General features: G+C 37.3%; 1 protein-coding gene across 2 annotated transcripts in view; it reads left to right on the forward strand.

Annotated features, from left to right (window-relative positions):
* RELN (reelin) overlaps positions 1-23,831 on the forward strand; it is a 577,463-nt gene that overhangs the window by 341,551 nt on the left and 212,081 nt on the right. For both annotated transcript variants that reach the window (XM_037057079.1, XM_037057081.1), the window contains exon 11: positions 8,409-8,554. In XM_037057079.1, the coding sequence (XP_036912974.1) occupies positions 8,409-8,554 (146 nt within the window). The remainder of the gene's footprint in view (positions 1-8,408; positions 8,555-23,831) is intronic.

The raw sequence follows: 23,831 nt of genomic DNA on the forward strand, positions 1-23,831 counted from the left end.
TTCCTACATTTCTTGTTGATAAATATCTGATAATGATAAATCTCCTAGTTTAACAAACACTGAAGGCCCTAATTAGAACAACAGCTATTAGGTAAATCAACAACTCATTAAGGAGAAGCATTAAGTTAGAACAAGAGAATTTATTAATTTTCTTATAGCTCTTCTACATTATGTATTTGCCAAATTCATGGTCCCAGAGGACACTAAGTAGATCTCCAGTCCTAAATAAAAATCAAATCTTTCATTCTAGGTTTCCACTGCCACCTGTCTAATACTATTGCCACAAATTTAATCATTAATGGAAAATAAAGGTCAATACATCCAAATTACAAAAACATGTAAATAACCCGTCTAAAAATTTAAGGTCTTAATGCAAGTTGAGGCTAATAAAAAAAATAAGACAAATAGTGAAAGAGATAATCACACCCAAAGCAGAATTCATTTTTAAACATGCTGTTTTGGAATATAATCCCCTGGCAGAGTGATATTTACCCACATAATGCTCAGAAATTAATCACCCCAGAAAATGGTTTCAACAATTCATTTTATGATTTTTCCAGCGTATAAGGATAAGCAAGAGGAAATCAGATATGCTTTCCAGAAATGTTCTTTGCAAAATCATTGTAGTGGAAGCTATCTGGTCTGTAACTTGGGGGATTTGAGTCCTGTCTTTGTAATGAGGATAAACCTGAGCCCAGTAAGACTTGTAGCTAGTCCATGTTCCCATGTCTTTTTCCATTAAGAATCAGAATGTTAACTATGGCTTTCTGGCCAGATTCCAGCATGGCTAATTGCATGCTGTCTACCTAAATTCCCTTTACCTGGGATGTTCTTCACTTTGGATCGCATTGCTGTTACTGTCATGTTTTCCCCAAGAGCTGGGTACATGATATTGTAGAACGAGCCAGAATATAATTTGATAAACTAATAAGAGTACTTTGGGGATGAAGGGTTAAATGTAAGTAGTGTGTTTTTCACAAGTTCCACCAATGCAGCCTATTTGTGCAGTAATTAATGTCGAATAGCATTAGTGAAACATGGAATGGAGCCAAATCACCATGACATGAGTGGCAATAGTACAGAAACAAATACATCTCATAAATTCTGTTAAAAATAACTATTCAAACAAGTTCCAAGAGCCTCTCTACCTAATGTACCCATTTTTGTTTGTTTCTGATTTGAAGCTGACATAGTTAATCACTATTTAAGTTAATACAATAACCAGTAAGTGAAATTTATTTTATTCTATATGAACAGCAAAAACACAGTAATATTGTCCATCAGCTGTGCTCCTAGACAGCACACAGAACAATAACTTGCATAGTCACATTCATTAAAGTAAGGTTTGTTAAGTGAATGAATGAAGATGGAGCAAAACGGAGGAGGGAATTAACATTTACTAATGTCCTAAGATTTGCCAATCTTTAGTAGGCATGTTACCCACAATATCTCATCTAATTCTTACAATTACCTCCATTTCACAGATGGAAAAACAGGCTCAGAGAGATCAAGTAGCTTCCTCAAGATCTAATGGCTTTCATTTTTCATAGACAAATATATTTACTACGAAGCAGGTCCCTTTATTCCTCTGTATCTTGCAGCCTTCCATGTTGTGCTTGGCACGCTTGGCCTTAATTTGAGAAGGCAAGTCTGAAAACCTAGGACATTGTGAAAATCAAGTTGATCCCCATCGACAGGTTAACAACTGCCCTATGGAGTTTTACGTTGTTATTCTTTCTCTCATTACTCCAATTTAAATCTGTCACTATTGCTATTTTAGAGTTGTCAAAACTATTGCCAAGTAATTATACACTTGTCACAAAGTACATTATAAATTGAATATTTATAAATCTCAGTACAAAGTTGTTCAAATGTGAATGTTTAATGAATCCAGAGATAATAAAAATACTCTTTAAGCCCCCTGAATTTCATTCACCATGGTTGGTCTAGTGTGTTGACTAGAGAAAATGCATTTCAGTCCCTGCCCCTGCACTGTGTTCATAGCCAAGTTTTCAGTTTTTAAAGCAGCATTACATTTTCTAGAAATTAAACATGAAAAATGACAGAAATTCATTTTGCCTTTTGAAGAAAATCATTCTCCTCCTATTTTATTTTTTAATAGTATGAAAGTCTATTGAACAAGAAGAATATAGGAGATAGGTATTTCTATGTGGTAAATCTATATAGCATAGTGAAAGGCTATACACATGTGAAAGGGAAACACATGATATGTAGGCTATAAGTCAGTGAATTTCTAGTCACTCAATCTCACATCTCACTTTAATCCAGAAATTCATGTACCAATATACGAGTTTATTTCCAGTGAGATAGTGGCTAATTTATGGCTCTGCCAACAATGCTGTTTTAATTAATTTTATTTATCTTATTTCTCTTTTCTTTGCTCCTCATATCTCATCTGTTTGCATTGCCTAGATTTTAATTAAAAAAAAAAAACCTCTTCTCTCTAAGGAGCAATCTGAAGTGGCAAAAATAATCACTTAAAGTATTACAGTCATTAAAAAATTGGCTGTGGTGGAAGCCATGCATTTTCAATTTTCCTACAAATGATGTTTTAGCTTCCTTTTAAAGTGCACTTTGTATTTGAATTGTCTGCCACCAGCCAGCTTGGCTATCAGAAAACGGTCTTCCAGCTGGGTGGGCTGAGTGACAACTCCTTAATGGAGGAAATGGATGGCGCTCTGCTCATGTGGAGGGGAAAGCATACCAGGCAGATTTCATTCCATCTGCCACCAGCTCTCTGCAAGCTGGCATTGCCCAAATGCCCAATATACTCACTTCAACAAAAAAAGGATATTGTAAAAAAATAAATTGCAAGGCTACAGATGCTTGAAAGAATCATCAGGGCCATTAGACCCTAGGGAGATAATATTAAGAGGTGCCTTAGTGTTCATCTTTGATGAAAACCTAATTAAGCTATGGTGGAGGTGATTGCAAGTACTTTTACAAGTACAGAGGTGAAGTCATTAACATTTTCAGCAGAGTATAGGGAACAACCTTAGAAAAATGCTATCCTGAATTGCAGCCAAGGACTTGTTATATTGAGGAATTTGCACTGATGTTTCCTGTTGATGCTTTTCTGAATGGCGAATTCTTGTCACTTAGTTACACTGTGTTCTGTTTTCAAGTAAAGGAAACCCATAAACAACAAAGTAGGAAAATATTATTGATTGACAAATAGAAACAAATCAGGACTATATTTAAGGGATTTTTAATAACTGGGCAACTTCAGTACTTGTATGTCATTAATCAATGCTAGAATAATGCAACAAAGTAAAAATATTTATAATGAATGTACATTAGGAGGGCTAGAAATAGAAATATTTAGAGCCATCTATAGAATTTGTAGTTTCACCTTACCCAGAATAAATGCTAGTTACCTATTATATACTCACCATAAGTCGATCAAAAGCTATGACTCAGGAAGTCACGTGCTATTTATAAAAATTTTCTCAAGGAGACCAGATAATTTTTTTACTGTACTCAAAATAAAATAGTCCTAAATTTCAAAATGTTCTTATTTTTTATCAAAGCAAGAGCTCATTTAACTGTCTGTTGAAGTTGTTTAGATTTTAATTGTTATTGCATATAAATGATATGAGTATGCACAAATGCTGAACAAAAACATCTGGGTAGTAAAATTACTGAGAGCAATTTTCTAAAATTCTTTTCATACTTTCAATGCAGATTTTGTTTGGATTTTCAACATAGTGCATTGATGTTATACAATGCATCAGTAGGAGAAGTGGCAACAGACATGTAGCATTATTAAGTTTTCCTATCTTAGGAGAATGTTTGGTAATCTGCCATAATTTGAAGGGCTTTTAAATTTCTAATTGATGGTCTATCTGCACAGAAAATGAATGAGTGTATGCAGTATCTTTACCATATTGTATTGTGAAAAATATTTTTTATATTTCACTAAAGGTTTTAAGTTGATCTGAAGAATTTTAATCATTATTCTAATGAGAAACACAAATAAAAATAGATTTAAATAGCCTCCAATTTCTCTATCACCTACCGCTAAGAGTTTGGAATATAATAGCTTATTTTTGGAAAAAAATGCACACACTCAGAAATAAAATAACAATTATAACACTTAGAAGTTTTAAAAAAACAGTTCCACATATAATATTATTCATGCTTCTAACACCATCTCTAGGGAATAGATATTATTGGTCCCATTTACAGCCTGGGAACAGACCTAGAGGAGTTAAATGACTTGTACAAAATCATGTAGCCATTAAACAGAAAAAAATACTGGAACATGCCTTCTGATTCCAATCCCCAAACTCCTTGTAGATAGTAACTGAGTTTTCTTTCTTTGCTATCTTGATTGTTTTGGTTTTTCAGCATTTTGTCCTTTCCCAGCCTTTATCAGCTTGATACATATAAGTACTGAATTAATTGAGGTATACTCTAGGAGAAAGTTCAAAGAGCCCCTACCTAATCAAGCAGGCCATGATTCCCAGTCAGATGCAGAGATGCGATATCAAGCAAGCTGAGACCCAAGGACTCCATCTCAATCCAAATGCATTCAGATGTAAATTCTTAGTTTGGGGAGCATATGGAAGACCAGACTGTTTCCAAAACATTAAGCCCCCTGTGACCTACCCTAAAATAGACTTCACACAAAACTCTAATTTGCCTTGTAATGATCTTATGAACTCTTAGAATGAGAACCCTGAACTGTCCCCTACCCGTCACAAAATTCTTGAGTACAAGTGCTATACATAATGAGCTTCTCAGTTGGCCCATTCCTACTCAGATGTCTTAAGAATTTGCCAGTTTCACAGACTATCCTCTACTTTGTAGTCCTAACATTATCCTGCTGCTTAATATTAGCCTTATTTCAAACTTGGAAAACATTGGCTTCTACTCAGAATGGATGAGACAGAAATCCTACTTGATCTCCTCAGTGTGTTGGCGAGCAGAGCAAGCCACCTAGGTGTAGGTTCTGTTCATCTGCAGGTCCTGCTACTCAGATAATGATAGCCCTATCTTACCATGAGATAGAAAATGTTCAGCCCTGGCTGGTGTAGCTCGGTGGATTGAGCGCGGGCCTGTGAACCACATGATCGCAGTTTGATTCCCGGTCAGGGCACATGCCTGGGTTGCAGGCTAGTTCCCGGTTCCCGGCAGGGGACGCATGAGAGGCAAACATACATTGATATTTCTCTCTCTCTCTCTCCTTCCCTTCCCCTCTAAGATAAATAAATAAAATCTTTAAAAAAAAGATAAGAAAATGTTCAGCCACCTCCTCCTGAACTGTGGCTGTGTACTTTGGGTATGTCACAATCTTTGGTTGATAACGAGGCATTATGCAAAGACTGTGAAAGACAAGAATATTCAAAGAGCAATACTTCTCTTCTCTCCCTTGACACCCAAAGGACACTGGGACATTGGGTCTAGTTGGGGAGGAAGGATAAAGCTAACTGTGAGTCTGCCCTTAAACTTGACAGGTAGGATTAAGATGTTTTTGGTGCAAAATGAACACTGACTGGTATAAACCACTGCCCTGTTCATTGGAATTTAGATTTGGTATTGAGTATGGTTCTTTTACTACAGATTGGTAAAGAACAGTTTCTTCCCTATAAAAATAATAAAACTACAAAACAAAATAAAACTACGAAAGTAAACCATGTTATCCTTTATGGAAACTTGCCAAAGACAGATCCTACTAATTTTTAGGCCCTATTATTGTGAAAATTAGTTAATACTCAAAGTGAGTGTTAAATTTTTTTCAGCTTGCTTTCTTCATACTCAGTATGGTAAATATTCCTTGTGCTTCCCATGTTGGAACTATTGTAGTTATAGTGATAAAAAATGTATATTTAATAGATAATTTTCAATAGTACAATTAAAAATGCTTTATTCAACTACCAAATGTGTTTCGTAGACGCAAAATAACTAATATAAATATCATTTAAAATACAGTTTTAGTTTTCTGAATCAAGATGTTTTAATTTTGTGAAACAAGTTTAACAATATGCTAACCAGTTTTATAATGATTTGGTCTTTTACATAAAATTTCAATTCAACTAAATTAAAATATGTATCAGATATGTTAATAATATATCAATAACATAATTATGTTAATAATATAATTGGAGAGATGGTAAAACATAATTATGTATCACACAGTCTTAAAATATTAAACAATTCTGAGGTAAATGGAACCAAAATTGAAATAATTAAATTGATGTTTAGCCAGAAATGACCACGGTTTCATGTTAACGTAGTCATTATTTTTATTACACAAATATATTCTTTTAAATTATAATATAAATTATTCTATTTTCACATGTATAAATATTTTGTGTATGTCATTTCCTTGGATAATTATAGAGTATTGTTTTCATTGATATCAGATTTTTTATATTACTTCCAGACATAAACCACAGTTGTTCAGGATTCCAAAATGTGAAGATAATTGTGAAATTTACAGCTCAGTAGATTTATTATTAAGAAAGTTATCTGTATTATTCTACTTAGCATTTATTGTCTTTAAAGGATGCACAGTAGTAGAGGATACTTGCATTTTCATAACTTGCCAGTTTCTATTTACTGTTAAATAAAATTGAATCCTAGTTTTGATCAATGTGGATGGGTTAAAGAGTGCATATAATGAGCTCAGTTTCACATCCATAAATAACCTGTATTCATTGTGATGTGAAGAAGTTTCCCAGGCAGATGATATGTGCCACACACGACAGTATATCTAAGATGATACAGGCCCACTGGGTATGCCTTAACATCTTAATGCTGTAAAATGACTCCCCAAAGATCATATGCTTTGACTTGAAGGTACAGGAACTTCTGAAAGCTTTATTTACTCTTTCACTGTAGTAGTCCAGTTCCTCCCCAGTTGATTTTACCAGCTTAATTATCATAAAGCATTTTTTTCCATACATCTTTCCTCCCTTCTAGAACACCAATGCCAAGGATATTGTAGAGATCTCTTAGACTATCATTTAAGATCCGTTAGACTGTAGACCTGACAGTTTACAGTCAAAATCTGAAAATCATGCTTACTTATCACCTTTGTCATTTATTCATATTTGTCATCCAACTTGGATTTTTATTTTTTATTGTAAGGGCTGTTAAAGTCCTGCACATTTATGGAAACTGCTCACCTAGATTAGCCCTGGACACAGTGATTTCTAGTCTCTCTCACCCATCAGCACTTACCATATGTTGCCTAGGATGGAGATCTATCTTTGATATATCTCAGCTAGACTGGGATTTTTTTGAGAGCAAAGATTATAAATTATACTTCATTATAGACCCCTTCCTCCCAGTACCTTCCTTAATGCTTTCCACATAATGAGTTCTTCATAAAGACTGACTATTTGAAAAGGCATAACTGTATCATTCATTCATTAATTTATTGAATTATTCAAAGAATATATTAGAACTCCTACTCTATTCCAAGCACTGTGACAGGACTTGGACTACAATACAGAATAAAAGGGACATGGCCCATGCCCTACAGAACTTACAGTCACTGGGTCTAACTGATATTTTCTGCCCAACTATTTCTCTTCAAATCTATTTCGTTCTAAGAGTATATAACTTAACAGGATGTTTGATCTTTTATTTATTATATATGACTTATAACCAAAAAATGATTAATGAAAATGTATCATATTTTTAAAAAGTATTCAGTTTACTCAGCTCCACAGTTTGCTCTTGCCTTAGACTATCCACTTTAAGCTGAAAAAATATAGGTTAAAAATTATTACAAGAAATTTTTTAAAAATTATAAAACTACTTTTCTTTTTGAGAATAACAAAGTTTGTGATTCCTCAGCTCTTCACTGGGGATATCATGCACTTCTTAGATATGGTCAAAAACTTTTACTCAAAAGGTAGCTGAGAATATATGATCATATCAGGGATTGCTTTGACCTTTTCTGTATTCCATGTTTTGATTAGCTGGCTATTCTACTCACATCCCATTTACAGGCAAATTGTGAAAGGCTTGAATGACAAGCTAGAAATATATGGAATATTGAAAAGGTCAGTGCAATTTAGCCCATAACTGCAGTATTGAAAATATATGACAAGTCGTTATCTAATTCCCACAACAAGGACTATACTCAAGATGGGAAATTACTGTAATTAAAATATTCTTGTTTCATACTGAAGGCTGAGATGGCAAAGCTCAAATGGCCTCTTGACTTCCTTTTTATAATAACCTAATAAGTTAGAAATTGTAATTGAATTAAACAAGACTAAAAAAGAGGTAACAGGCTTTTTTGACTTGAGACTTCATCTTAGAAGGAATAATATAATGACTTTTCTAAAAACTATAATTATACATGAGTAAGACAGATACAGCTACAGAACTAATTCAACAGCCACCCCATGCTCTCTTTATATCTACAGCATAGCTGTCAGTCAGATGGGAACTCCATTTATTTCCATGGAAATGAAGGCAGTGAGTTTAATTTTGCCACCACCCGGGATGTAGATCTTTCTACGGAGGATATTCAAGAGCAATGGTCAGAAGAATTTGAGAGCCAGCCTACAGGGTAAGTAATTGTTATCTCCCATGCTGCGTATAGTACTTACATTTATTCCTGGACATATTTAAATGCATATTGTTAAATAGCAAAGCATAGTTAAATCAATACTTATGATTCTTAGAATAGAAAAGCCAAAAGTGTTACACTTAACCTAAACATTCTTTATTAGTAAACAACTATTTTATCCATATTAAACATTTGTGATTGTAAATATCTTTTATCTTCAGTTCAGTCACTTATATCTTATCTTTGTTTATTCAGCTTTTACTGGGAGAAAGCTTTTATTTTTAAACTGTATAGAATATGAAATCTTTTCACTACTATTACATTGAGATATTCAGTTGTCTCCTTGAAATCTGAGATTTAGTTATAGATTATCTGGTTTTCAATGGAATGTGGTTCTGATCTTTAAAAGTTGTTTGTGGGATAAAATTTATCTTTCAGATTTGTTTTAAGGAAAGGGATTTTTTTTTTATTTTAAGATTTATTTATTTATTTTAGAGAGGGGAAGGGAAGGAGAAAGAGAAGGAGAGAAACATCAATGTGTGGTTGCCTCTCAATGTGCCCCATACTGGGGACCTGGTTCAAACCCCAGGAATATGCCCTGACTGGGAACCAAACCTGTGACCCTTTAGTTTGCAGCCCAGCACTCAATCCACTTAGCCACACGAGCCAGTGCCTATCTTTGAAATATTTTTATAAGAGAAGTATGGGACCAAGATTACAGTATAAGAGATCCAAAGCAATGAGAATGGTTTGGTGGTAGTATATTCTGGCCATTCTGTGCTGTGTGCTTTCTTCTGGGTCCTATGTCCCTAAGATATGTTCTGTTAATCAAGTAGCACTTTCATAAATTCAAATTTAAAATATTAATAGGTTCATAAAAATCAAAATCCATAAGGTAGTATAAGTGGGGAATAAATTCTAGAAATTTCTTGGTTCTCATTTGGCTTTCTTTTTGCAATAAATACATGTACTCAGAACACCAGCTCCTATTGTTTAGTATATGGTTTCTAATACTACAATGAGGATGAATGAAATAACATAAAATATAATTTCATAATGAATATGAAGTAGCAGTAATTTTACTGTTAATTGTGAGAAACTTTTCCATAACACATTTGACATATAGTTATATCTCTCTGATCACAACAAATTAAATCAAAATGGGATGGAACTTCTCTGTGCCTAAGTGGCAAGAAGGTAAATATTGTTCTCTTGGGCTCCCCACTTCCTGGCATTGCCCAGGAAGTGCACTCATATTCAGTAAGAGGGCAATCTGACCTACAGCCTGAGCTGCCACTGCTGTTACCCCTTGCAGCCACATGGGAATCTTTCACTGCTAAAAGCTAGATTTTCACTGTGGCTGACAGCTCTGCTCCTCCTTGTCCCAGGGATGTCTCTCAAGTCCAACCAGTGGCAGTGGCCAGTGTGGACTCTGAAGGCAGGTGACATTTTGAGGGTTGCCACCCCTCAGGACCTACCACTGACCTCTCGGGGCCTAGCACTGATGCTCAGGCCCTTCAGTCCACAGTCCTTCTCTCAGGCTCCTGTCATCCCTGGAGTGCCCAGTATCTCTCCACATCTCCTTGGGGGACCAGCAATTGCTGTTTCTATTTTTAATCTCAGGATCAACATAGACATTAGGCTGCCTTTTTTGTAACCCTTACAATACACAAGGCTCATTCCACTCAACTCACAGACAAAAGGGCTTTGATAGGTAGGGTGCCAGAACTCTGGCAACATACACAAGGTTTCTTTACCTATATCTGGAGATAAAGGATCTATCACCAACAAATCAGTTCTTTGTTTCTGACCCCAATTCAAATACCCTTCTTGATTAGGTAGCTTGCCTATGAGAGTGTCCCACATTTTGAAATAGAAGAGATTTGTTGTCCCCCACCCGTTCATTTTTCCAAGCTCAGATCATCCATGCACTGGTGAAAAGTCATCCTCTTCAGTGAGACTTGCATTTTCTGGGGACTCAGATGATCCATCCTCATCCATCTGAAGCAGAGAGAGAAACACAGGTTTTTCACCTTCAGTAGTATCATTTCACATCAACCCATCTCTCTCTCTCTTGCCTCCTCTTCCTATTTCTCTCTCTCCAGGAAAACTTAGTCTTCAGTGCCATTTATTCTTTTTCTTTTGAGGACAGAGAAAATTTGTTTTCACCTATTTCCTCTCCCAGAATGCCCTCTTCCTCTTTTTTAAAAAGAGCAGAAGAAACCCTCTCTGCTAGTAACAGCAAAGACAAGCACATAAAACTCATTCCTGAATTAAGCTTAGAAAGCAGTTGAGTTGATAATAGAAGAAATTAAACATATTTCAGAAAATTAATGTGCTAGTCCAGAAACAGCTGCCTATACATATATTTCAATTAACAAAGTAGACATTTCATTTTCACAGAGTACTAATGGCATAAGAGAATTTGTGGTTAAACCAAATCATTCATCTTTCAAATCAAAACAAATAAACAAGAAAAGAATTGAAAGTATTTGTGCCTAAAAAGAAAGAGCTAAAATCAATATGGACAGAAAGGAACACCAGAGAAAATGCCAGCTGTGACTCAGGTGGTTTCAGTTAGGCTCTCTGGCCATTTCTCTGGACTAAAGATATATCAGGGTTCAGTCACAGCGAAGAGGCTGCTACTTTCAGGCTACGGCATTGTCAGTAGGTTTCTGTTCCAATAACATAAGATAATACGCTTGACAAAAACACCTGTGCCACTCTAATTGGTATACATTCATTATGCATTAATTAATTCATCTGAGTTATAGAGGTAGTTTATTCTAGCAACCACACCTTGGTTTATTTACAGCTCTTCCCCTAGGATATCAGGCCACACCCCCCCAGAATTACCCCATTTATGCTCCCATCTGTTAGCTAAGTTATTAAGCTGACATTATATTCTAAAGGTATAAAAGGATAATGATAGGACCTAGTATTTTTGGCAATTGGGGTGATGATAAAAATGCTCTTTAGTCTGTAGTGGTATGTGTGTATATGCATGTCCCCTCCCCACACCCACCTAGTCCCAAATGCTGCTTTATTGTTCTAGGAAAGAATGCTATATAATAATTTTTTATCATAGCTTCAGGAAGAAAATCCTGTCATAAAATCAAATCAATGTGAAGCACTTTTACCTAGGGTGAAAGCTGACAAAGAAAAACAGATTAGGAATCTCATACTGAAATTCTTGATGTGTTTTGTTTTTTCGACCAGGTTTACAAAATATCTGTCTCACTCTTCTCTTTGGCCATCACCACCCACATAGATAATGTGTCATTATAGGCTCACCTGCTAAAACAGAAAACAGATGATATTCATGACTGAGCAATTGAGTTGATTGAATTTATAGCTTTGAGGTCAGCTTTTAAAAAGAATTTAACCATGTTTTTCCCCATAAGAAGTATGAGAAAGAAAACAGAATATGAAGTCCTCTCTAATAATATTTTCAAAACATTTCATTTGAATAGCAAGCAAGAAAAAAAGCCAGTAAGACATTATGACTTTTTTAAAACCTGCTTTTTCAAATATCCCTGTTTTCCTACCATTGAATCAGAGTATTTTGCCTTTCATATCATTACACTGTCCCAAATAAAATGTTGATAGGTTTAGTCTTTTAAAGTGAGATTTTAAAGCCTTCCTTTTTCCTAAAGAAGACATGTCTATTACTTTTGCAAGAGAGAAACTTTAATAGATACACTGTTAATTTATGTGACTCTTTCTGAATTTTGGCTTAACCTTACAAACACATCATTTAATTAACAACTATCATATCTCACCTAACTGAAGTTGTGTTTAGGTGGAAGGGGGCTTTGTGGGAAAATGCACTGCAATTAGCTTCCAGCCAAGATGGTAGCATAGGTAGACAGGCAGTGGCTGGTAGAACAGGCAGGCCCACATTTGTGTGAGGATTAACTGGGAAGAACTCTTGTGTGCAGATATACTGGGAATGAGACAAACCACGCAATCCAGGGTTCTACCATGGGGAAATAAAGCCTCAAAACCTCTGACTGAAAAAAACCTGTGGGGGTTGAGGCAGCAGAAGAAACTCCTAGCCTCACAGGAGTATTCATTGGAGAGACACACAGGGTCCTAGAAGGTAGTACCCACCCACAAACCCACCCACGTGGGAATCAGCACCAGAAGGGCCCAAGTTGCTTATGGGTAGCAGGCAAAGTGACTGAAAGCCAGCTGAGAGCTGAGCAAGCAGCCTTGTTCCCTGTCTGACCCTTCCTCCACATATAGTGCCGCAACACAGCAACGTGGATTGCCCTACCTTGTCGAATACCTAAACCCGCCCCCCCCCCGCCTTACAACATACCAGGCACACCAAGACAAAGAAATATGGCCCAAATGAAAGAACAGATCAAAATTCGAAAAATTTAAAAAAGCTATGAAGAAACAGACAACCTATCAGATATAGAGTTCAAAACACCGGTAATCAGGATGCTCACAGAAATGGTTGAATATGCTTGCAAAATAGAGGGATAAAGGAAGGCTATGCAAACTGAAATAAAACAAAATACACAGGGAACCAACAGTGAAGTGAAGGAAACAGGGACTTAAATCAACAATTTGGAGCAAAAGAGAAAAATAAACATTCAAGCAGAACACAATGAGGAAACAAGAATTCTGAAAGATACGAAGCTCAGGAAGCTCTGAGACAACTTTAAGCATTTCAAAATCCAAATCATAGAGGTGCCAGAAGGAGAAGAAGAAGAGCAAGAAATTGAAAACTTATTTGAAAAAATAGTGAAGGAGAACTGCCTCAATCTGGCAAAGGAAAAAGACTTCCAGGAAGTCCAGAAAGCTCAGAGTCCCAGAGAAGTTGGACCCAAGGAGGAACATACCAAGGCACATCACGATGACATTACCCAAAATTAAAGATAAGGAGAGAATCTTAAAAGCAGCAAGAGAAAAAGAGACAGTTATGTACAAAAAACTTCCCATGAGACTATCAGCTTATTTCTCAAAAGAAACCTCTCAGGCAAGAAGGAGCAGGAAAGAAGTATTCCAAGTCAAGAAAGTCAAGCACCTACATCTAAGATTACTGTATCCAGCAAAGCTACCATTTACAATGGAAGGGCAGATAAAGTGCTTCCCAAATAAGGTCATGTTAAAGGAGTTCATCATCACCAAGCCTTTATCATATGAAATGTTAAAGGGACTTATGTAAGAAAACCAAGATCAAAACTATGAACAGTAAAATGACAACACACTCATGACTCTCAACAACCAAACCTAAAACAAAAACAAAAACAAAGACAAAAAACCTACGCAAACAACTAGAACAGGAACAGAACCACAGAAATGGAGATTACAAGGAGGGTTATCAGCAGGGAAGGAGAGGAGGGAAATGAGGGAAAAGGTACAGGGAATAAGTAGAATAAATGATAGGTAGAAAATACATAGGGGGAGGTTAAGAATAGTATAGGAAATGTATAAGCCAAAGAACTTATATCAACAACCCATGACAACCAACTGTATGGGAAAACATATTTGCCAATGATACCTCAGACAAAGGTTTAATCTCCAAAATATACAAAGAACTCACATGACTTCACTCTAAGAAGACAACTAACCCAATTAAAAAATGGGGAAAGGACTTGAACAGACACTTCTCCAAGGAGGACATACAGAGGATCCAGAGACACATCAAGAAATGCTCAATATCTCCTGCTATCAGAGAGATGCAAATTAAAACCACAATGAGATACCACTTTACACCAGTGAGAATGGCTATCATAAACAAAGCAATAAAAAACAAAAGTTGGAGAGGGTGTGGGGGAAAGGGGACTCTGGTCCACTGTTGGTGGGATTGCAGACTGGTAGAACCATTATGGAAAACACTATGGAATTTTCTCAGAAAACTAAAATTGGACTTGCCTTTTGACCCAGCAATTCCACTGCTAGGATTGTATCCTAATAACCCCAAAACACCAGTCCCAAAGAACATACGCACCCCAATGTTCATAGCAACACAATTTACAATAGCCAAGAGTTGGAAGCAACCTAGGTGCCCGTCAGTAAATGAATGGATCAAAAAACTATAGTACATATACACAATGGAATTCTATGCAGCAGAAAGAAAGAAGGAGCTCCTACCTTTTGCAACAACATGGATGGAACTGGAAAGCATTATGCTGAGTGAAATAAGCCATGTGTTGAAGGACAAATACCATATGATCTCACCTTTAACAGGAAGCTAAAGAATAAAACAAACAAGCAAGCAAAATATAACCAAAGACACTGAAATAGAGAACAGGCTGACAGTGACCAGAGGGAAGAGGGGAGGGAATTTCAGAGGAAATAGGGGAGGGATTTAGAGGAACATATATAAAGGATACATGGACAACAACTGAGAAGGGTGGAAATGGGAGGGAGGTGAGGAGCACTGTGGGGGTGGATGGGATGGGAGTAATACACAGAAAATTGTACTTGAAAAATAATTAAATAAATTTTAAAAAAACCTATGGACATGAACTAAGCGGGTAGAGGGGAATGCTGGTGCGAGATGGTATGCAGGACAGAGGGGAATAAAGAGGGAAAAATGGGACAACTATAACAGCATAATCAATAAAATATATTTAGAAAAATAAAATAAAGAAAAATACATTGCTGAAATATGGAATTTTTATACAGTCATTCAGCCCAAATGGAAACATTATATGTTTTTACTATTCAGGTTCCTTTTTAAAATATTTTCTTTATTGCTGTCACCAGAGTATTCATGTTAAAGAACAACTCCACAAATGCAATGGATATTAGATTATTTGAACAAACACAGCATGTTGCAGTCTTCCCCACCCGCCCCAATGCTTAGAAATTACAAAAAAATGAGCAAATGAATTTATAATAACTCTATAAAGCAAGAAAGTGTGACCCTATTGGATCAGAAATTAAAGATTAGACTTCTGGCCAAGATGGAGGCATAGGTGGAAACACTGTGCCTCCTCACACAACCAAATTTAAGGACAATAAAGATTTAGAAACCAAAACAGATTTAGAACAGACAGAAAATTGAACTGTACCAAAGTTCGACAACAAAGAACCATTCATCCAGGCCAGTAAGAGGGGCGGAGTCGCCAGCTGGTGGAGAGGGGTCAAAGCAGGAAAAATCAGTCCTTGGCAGACCCGGGTGAGGGAAGGAAATGAGCAGACCCAGTGATTCTCCCAAGGCAGTTGGCTGACCTGGGACACACATTCGCACGCAGATAAACCAGGCAAAAAATGGTCAGCGAGACAAACCATGCAACCCAGGGCTCCTGTGACAGAAAATAAAGCCTAAAAGAATCAATTGAAAAAACTTTGTGGGGGTTGAGGTGCCAGGAGAGACTCCCAGCCTCACAGGAGAGTTCGTTGGAGAGACCCACAGGGTCCTAGAATGTACACAAACCTACCGACCCAGGAACCAGCACCAGAAGGGCCCAGTTTGCTTGTGGGAAGTGGCAGAGGGGACTGAAATCTGAGAGAGTGGAGCAAGTGCCACTGTTCCCTCTCTGACCCTGCCCCCACATGCAGCATTGCAATCCAGCAAACTGGGTTGTCCTGCCCTGGTGAACACCTAAGGCTCTGCCCATCATATGTAACAGGTGTAACCAGACAAAAGAATTATGGCTCAAATGGAAGAAGCCCCAGAGCCAATACTTTTAAGCAACAAAGAGATGGCCAACCTATCAGATGCACAGTTCAAAATGCTGGTGATCAGGGTGCTCACAGAACTGGTTGATTTTGGTCACAAATTAGATGAGAAAATGAAGGCTATATTAAGTGAAATGAAGAAAAATGCACAGGGAACCAATAGTGATGGAAAGAAAACTGGGACTCAAATCAATGGAGTGGACCAGAAGGAAGAAAGAAACAACCAAACAGAAAAGAATGAAAAAACAAGAATTCAATAAAATGAAGAGAGGCTTAGGAACCTCGAGGACATTTTTAAACATTCCAACATCTGAATTATAGGAGTATCAGAAAGGGGAGAGGAAGAGCAAAAAGTAGAAAACTTTTTTGAACAAATAATAAAAGAGAACTTCCCCAATCTGGCAAAGGAAATAGACTTCCAGAAAGTTCAGGAAGTTCAGAGAGTCCCAAAGAAGGTGGACCCAAGGAGGAACACACCAAGACACATCATAATTACATTACCCAAGATTAAAATGAAGAAGAGAATTCTAGAATCAGAAAGAGATAAGAGGACAGTCACCTACAAAGGAGTTCCCATGAGACTGTCAGCTGATTTCTCAAAAGAGACCTTCCAGGCAAGAAGGGGCTGGAAAGAAGTATTCCAAGTCATGAAAGTCAAGGACCTACATCCAAGATTGCTCTATCCAGCAAAGCTTTCATTTAGGATGGAAGGGCAGATAAAGTGCTTCTCAGATAAGGTCAAGTTCAAGAAGTTCATCATCACCAAGCCCTTATTATATGAAATGTTAAAGGGACTTATCTAAGAAAAAGAAGATGAAAAATATGAACAGTGAAAGGACAGCAAACTCACAGTTATTAACAACCATACTTAAAAGCAAACTAAGAGGACAGCTAGATCAGGAGCTGAACCATAGAAATAAAGATCCCATGGAGGGTTAGCAGCAGGGGAGTGGGTGGAGGAGAAGGGGGAGAAGGTGCAGAGAATAAGTAGCATAGATGATGAGGAGAAAATAGAGAGGAGAAGGGCAAGAGTACTGTAGGAAATGTACAAGCTAAGGAACTTACAACACCTAGACATGAACTAAAGGGGGTAAATGGTGGGGGAGGGGTGTGCAGGGTGTAGGGGAATGAAGGGGTGGAATGGGACAACTATAATGGCATAATCAATAAAATCTATTTTAAAAAGAAATTAAAGATTACACACAAATAATAGAGAGTAGAAAGGAATTTGATGGAAGGAGGAAACTATAGCCCAAAATGCATGTCCAAAAAGACACTAGAAAAAGTGCCCCAGTGCTGCTCCAGATCAGTGATGCTAGATGGGACTCTGAGGTGCTGCTGTAGTGGATGGTCAAGTAGATGCCAAGTAGATGGTCCCTCCCTACACCCACTTATCACACAGGTCTGTCCCCAGGAACAAGCAGTGAATGTGGACATTTGGAAAAGAGAAGCAGGACAATGCCAGAAGACTGGAAACCTCAAAGAGATGAGGAGCCACCGTGGTTGTCCACAGCCAAGGCCTCATCTTACCCTCCCCATTGGTGGCCATTTATGTACCCAAACTAAGAGAGAATAGTAGAAAAAATTAAACAAATGATCTAGAATTATCAAATCTGAGTAAAATCAACTCCATAATAAACATCAAACTAAAGAACTGAGAGCCAAGGAAATGGAAGTAAAAAAACTAAACAAATGGAGACTTTATAAGGAGTATAATTACTGTCCTCAGAGGAATCAGAGAGCTACTGTGTTTGTGAAATTAAAACAGATTTTGCAAGGAAATAAGAAATATGTGAGAAAACAAACTTGAAGAATTTTCTCCCCATATCAGTATAGGCCTAAGTGAAGAACAAATTAGTGAGTTGGACATGTGAGTCTTGATACATTTCTAAAGCTAAGGTCATTAGATGTAAGAAAAACAGATGTAAGTGATGAGCAGGGTGCAATAAAAGTTAAAATAATAGGACTTCTAACATTAGAAATAATAGGACTTCCAGAAGGAAATATATTGAATGAAATACTCAACAAGTGTTTATCATTGATGAAAAGTTTCTGAAATTTACAAAAGAGGAAGAAAGAAAAAACCTCTGAATCAAAACATTCAGCGAAATGAGTGGAAAAATTCCCAGTCCTAGAGCATCTGGGGGAAACTAACAGAGGGAACCCTAAAAGCTTCTAGCTGAGATTCACTGTACTTTCCTTTGTAGCACCAAGCATAAGTTTTAAAAAATGAAACAGTTATTTTCGTGTCTGAGAGGAAAATATTTGGAACATAAAATTCTCTGGAGAAATATCATTCTTTCCAGGGAAAATAAAAGCCTTTTCAGAGGTGCAAGGTTCAGAAAGTTTACCCTGTGGAAGAATTGCTAGAACATGTATGTATGCCTGGAAGTTAACCCAAGAGGAAGATGAGAGAGTCAGAAAAAGAGTAATAACCAAGTAAAAAAATGAAGTTTGTAGTTCAGTCTAAATATACATTTGTGTGGGGGGGTTTGTTTGTTGTTGTGAGTTGAGTTTATTGGGGAGACACTGGTTCACAAAACCATACAGGCTTCAAGTGTATAACTCAACAAAACATCATCTACTCACTTCATTTGTGTGTCCATCGCCTCAAGCAAAGATTTTCTTTCCCCGCCTGCAGCTTCTCCCCCTTTGCCCACCTCCACCCGCCCGCCCCTAACCCCCTCACTCCAGCTGTCACCACACTACCTTCTGTGTCTTTGTGTTACGGATGTGTGGGTTTTTTGGTTAATCCTTTCACCTTCTTATTACTGAAACTTTTAATAAAAATTTGGAATTAAGCCCAGCTGAGAGGTACAAAGAGAGGGAGAATAAGGAAATAAAATACTGCCAAAGTTCTTAACTTGCCTGTATTGAGGATAGACATCTTGGTTAATTTGTAATGTTAATACAAAACTGTAAATGTAAATCTGTGTGTTGAAAAAATCAGAAAAGCCAACACAGGTTATAGAACTTCAAAACCATTAGGTTAACACAGAAGAGAGGATTTAGTCCAGCAAATTTCATGAAAGTGAAACAAAGTAAATAAATAACAGAGTGAATAGGAAGCAAAACAATTTGGCAGGAATCAGTATAAACATCAGTAACAATACATTTGTGTGAGTTGTATTCATTTACTAAATGAGATTCTCACAGTAAATTTTTTAAAATCAGCTATATATTCTCTACTTATGAGAGACCCAAACTAAAATAACACAAGAAGTTGAAAGTCAAAGAAGAGAAACTAGTATTCCAAGCAAATGCAACAACAGAAGCAAGGAGGCATATTAAAATCAGATATTTAAATCAGATTAAATAAAATTTATTCCATATAAAGGGGAATTTTATGCAACAATATGTTATCGCACTTTGCACAACACATGGCGCATAATAAGCTAGCAAAAAAACCCTTAAACATTAGTTGTTATTACAACTCTAATTACTATCAGTAATGGGACATGACCAGAAAAGTGCTCAAGAAAGTTTGCTCATATTCATTAATGAGATATAAAGGAAACACAAACAAAATTAAATGGGCCATTAAAACTCCTAAATAAACAAAAGAAATATGTCATTAAGAAAAAAGACAATAGATACCCACTTAAAATGATAAGTGGGCATCTATTAAAACCACGAAGGTTTACTCTGGATCAGAGTAAACTTGTTGCAAGCTGTTAAAAGACACATACTACTTCTAAATTGTTCTGCTTTGCTTTTGACTTGGGTTTTAACATTGCTTTATTTTTTACTTTTTTGATTATGCATCTTTTTATTCTTGTTTATTCTATTGCAGTTGTCTCAATTTCCCCCCTCTGTCTAGTCCCAACCCCCACCACTGCTCCCACAGTCTCTCCCCACACCATTGTCCATGTCCATGGGTCATTCATGCCTGTTCACTGACCAATCCCTTCATTTTCTTTCCACCATTCTCTCCCATCCTCTTTCCTCTGGCAATTGTCAGTCTGTCCCTGTTCCCATGTCTCTGGTTGTGTTTTACTCATTAGTGTATTGTGTTCATTAGATTGCTCATATAAGTGAGATCATATGGTATTTGTCTTTCACCAACTGGCTTATTTCACTTAGCATAACAGTCTTCAGTTCCATCCATGCTATGGCAAAGAATAGAAATTCCATCTCTTTTATTTGTGCTGGGTAGTATTCCACTGTATAAATGTACTACAGTTTTTTAATCTGTTCATCTGCTGATGGACATTTAGGCTGTTTCCAACACTTGGCTATTGTAAATTAAGGATTGTGACTGTTGTGCTGCTGTGACCATAGGGATGCATAAATTCTTTTGAATTGGTGTTTCAAGATTCTTAGTGTATATTCCCAGCAGTGGAATTGCTGGGTCAAAAGGTAATTCCATTTTTAATTTTTTGAGGAAATTCCATACTGTTTTCCATAGTGGCTGCACCAGTCTGCATTCCCATGAACAGTGCACTAAGGTTCCCTTTTCTCCACATCCACACCAGTACTTATTGTTTGTTGATTTATGAATGATAGCCATTCTGACAGGTGTGAGGTGATAATCTCATTGTGGTTTTAATTTGCATCTCTGATGGCTGGTGATGTTGAGCATTTTTTCATATGCCTATGGGCCCTCTGTATGCCCCCCTTCGAGAAGTGTCTATTCAGGTCCTTTTCCCATTTTTTAATTGGATTGTTTGTCTTCCTACTGTTGAGTCATATGAGTTCTTTGTATATTCTGGAGATTAAATTTTTGTCTGAGGTATCATTGGCAAATGTGTCCTCCTATACAGTTAGGAGGACTCCCTTTTCATTTTGCTTATAGTTTCTTTAGCCATGCAAAAGCTTTTAATTTGATGTAGTCCCATTTGTTTAGTTTTTTCCCCCTCTATTTCCCTTTCCCTAGGAGATACAGTGACAAAAATATTGCTACATGGGGTATCCTGAATTTCACTGCCTAAGTTCTTGTCTAGGACTTTTATGGTGTGACAACTCATGTTTAAGTCTTTTATCCATTTTGAGTTTATTCTGGTATATGGTGTAAGTTGGTGGTCTAGTTTCATTTATTTTCATGTGCTAGTTCAGTTCTTCCAACACCATTTATTGAAGAGGCTATATTTACTCTATTGTATGCCTGTGCCCCACTTGTCAAATATTAATTGACCATAAAGACATGGGTTTACTTTGGGGTTCTCTGCTTGGTTCCATTGATCTATGTACCTGTTCTTATGCCAGTACCAGAATTTTTTTGCTACAGTGGCCTTGTAGTATCATTTGATATCAGGTATTGTGATCCCTCCAACTTTGACCTTCTTTCTTTTGGTTGCTGTGGCTATTCAGGGTCTTTTTTGGTTCCATATAAATTTTTGAAGTATTTGTTCTAGATATGTGAAATATGCCATTGGTTAATGATTAACATAATTTTAATATGAATTGCACTGAATCTATAACTTGCTTTGAGTAGTATGGACACTTTAATGATGTTACTCTTCCAGTGCATGAACAGGGTATATGCTTCTATTTATTTATATCTTCCTCAATTTCTTTCTCCACCGTTCTTTGGTTATCTGAGCATACGTCTTTTACCTTGTTGGCTAAATTTATTGCTAGGTACTTTATTATTTTGCTGCAGTAGTAAATAAGATTTTTTTCTTAGTTTCTCTTTTTGATAATTCATTGTTAGTATACAAAAATGCCATTGATTTTTGAATAATTTACTTTGTATCCTGCTACTTAGTGGAATTCACTTATCAGGTCAAGTAGTTTTTTGGTGGAGTTAATAAGGTTTTCTATGTACACTATCATGTCATCTTCAATTAATGACAGTTTTACTTCCTCCTTTGAATCTGGATGCTTTTTATTTCTTCATCTTGTCTGATTGCTGAGGCTAGGACCTCCAGTACTATATTGAATAAGATTGGTGAAAGCAGGCATTCTTGTCGTGTTCCTGATCTTGAGAGAAATGCTTTTAGGTTTTGCCTATTGAGTATGATGTTGGCAGTAAGTTTTTCATATATGGCCTTTATTGTACTGAAGTAGGCTCTCTCTGTTCCCGCTTTGCTGATTCTTTTTATCATAAATGGGTGCTGGATTTTATCAGATGTTTTTTCTGCATCCATTGATAAAATCATGTGACTTTTGTCTTTCATTTTGTTTATGTGTTGTATCACATTTATTGATTTGCAAATACTGTACCATCTTTGCATCCATGGAATAAATCCCATTTGTTCATGGTGTATGATGTTTTTAATGTATTGTTGGATCCAGTTTGCAAGTATTTTGTTGAGGATTTTAGCATTTGTTCATCTGAGATATTGGCCTGTAATTTTCTTTCTTTAATGTATCACTCTGATGTGTTACTCTGCTGTAAGCCAGTGTCAGATGCTGTCTGTATCTGGCCCTTGGCTGTCTTTTTGAATTTGCAGGTGATCCACTGTTTGTGGCTGATTCCTCTGCATATGGCTGCTCCCAGGGTGGGCCAAGCTGCTCTGAAAAGCTAGCATTTATCAGCACTGAATCCAGAGATGTGTTAGCAAATGTCCCAAGTCAGCACAGGATCCACCTATGCCTGTCTCTGCCTGCTGGCCTGCTGTCAATCTTGGACTAGTCACAAACCTGACAATTTCTGAGAGAGCTTCTGGTGGAAACAGGGGGCTGTGGTTTCTGGATCTCCCATAGCAGGTGCCTTTCAGACTTAAGGGAAGATGGTATGTGTGTTCCCCTTCTTCTAAGCCACTAGCCTGAGTCTGTCTGGGCTATTTCCCTGTACTTGGCAAAGCAGGGCCCCTAGTTAGAACACAGATTTTGGGTCTGCCACGTGCCAGAAGGGTGTTTCTGTGGCTCTCCCAGGAGGGGAATACAGCAGTCTGTTTCCCAGGATAGTGTATGATTGGCTGCACCTACCACCAGTCTCTGATGACCCTGAGTCTGTGCTGTCTCCTCAGCAAGGGTTAGGATGTAGGGTAGGAGAAAAAAAGAAAGAAAAGGACAAATGAAATTTTTAAAAATACCAAACAAGAAGTTGCTGAGTGAGGCAAACAGGATTTCAGAGTTTGTGGCAAGGGGATTTCCAGGGAGTGTGGGGAGCGATTTCCCACAGGGTGAGGTAATTAATTTTCCCCTGGGAAGAGCTAGGTCTTCTCAAGAAATATGGCTGCTGTGGAGTTCAGGTACATCTGGGCCCCCCAAATCCCACAGCTGCTCCGCTGACTCCCCCCAGTGCCTCCCACTCCAGACTCACCTCACACAACTCCAGTCCACACCACCCTACCCTTGCTGGGGCCCAAGGTGGGTAGCTACAAACACAAAACCTATGCTCTGCTCCTTTAAGGAAAAGGAAAAACTGACTTAAAAAAAAAAGGTGGTGCATTTTTCCCCAGCAGTTTTCATCTCTCTGCAGAGCAGAGAGTAGCCACAGTGCAGAATCCTTGATCTTTTGATCTGGATGCCCTAGGAATGTCCCTTGTGTGGATTTTGTGGACCCCCCTTATTGCATTTGAGTCCTGATTTTTATTTACTCATTCATCGATGGGAACTCTCCCCTGTCTGGCTGACTAAGGGGCTCAACACCTACCAGGACTGCCTCTACATTGAATGGGCTTCTAGGTGTGGGTTGCATCCTGTCAGGACACATACAAGAGGCCACCTATTGATGCTTCTCTCT

This window comes from Sturnira hondurensis, unplaced genomic scaffold (genome assembly GCF_014824575.4).
Source record: "Sturnira hondurensis isolate 20B ecotype Veracruz unplaced genomic scaffold, ASM1482457v3 Scaffold0009314, whole genome shotgun sequence".
Classification (NCBI taxonomy): domain Eukaryota; kingdom Metazoa; phylum Chordata; class Mammalia; order Chiroptera; family Phyllostomidae; genus Sturnira; species Sturnira hondurensis.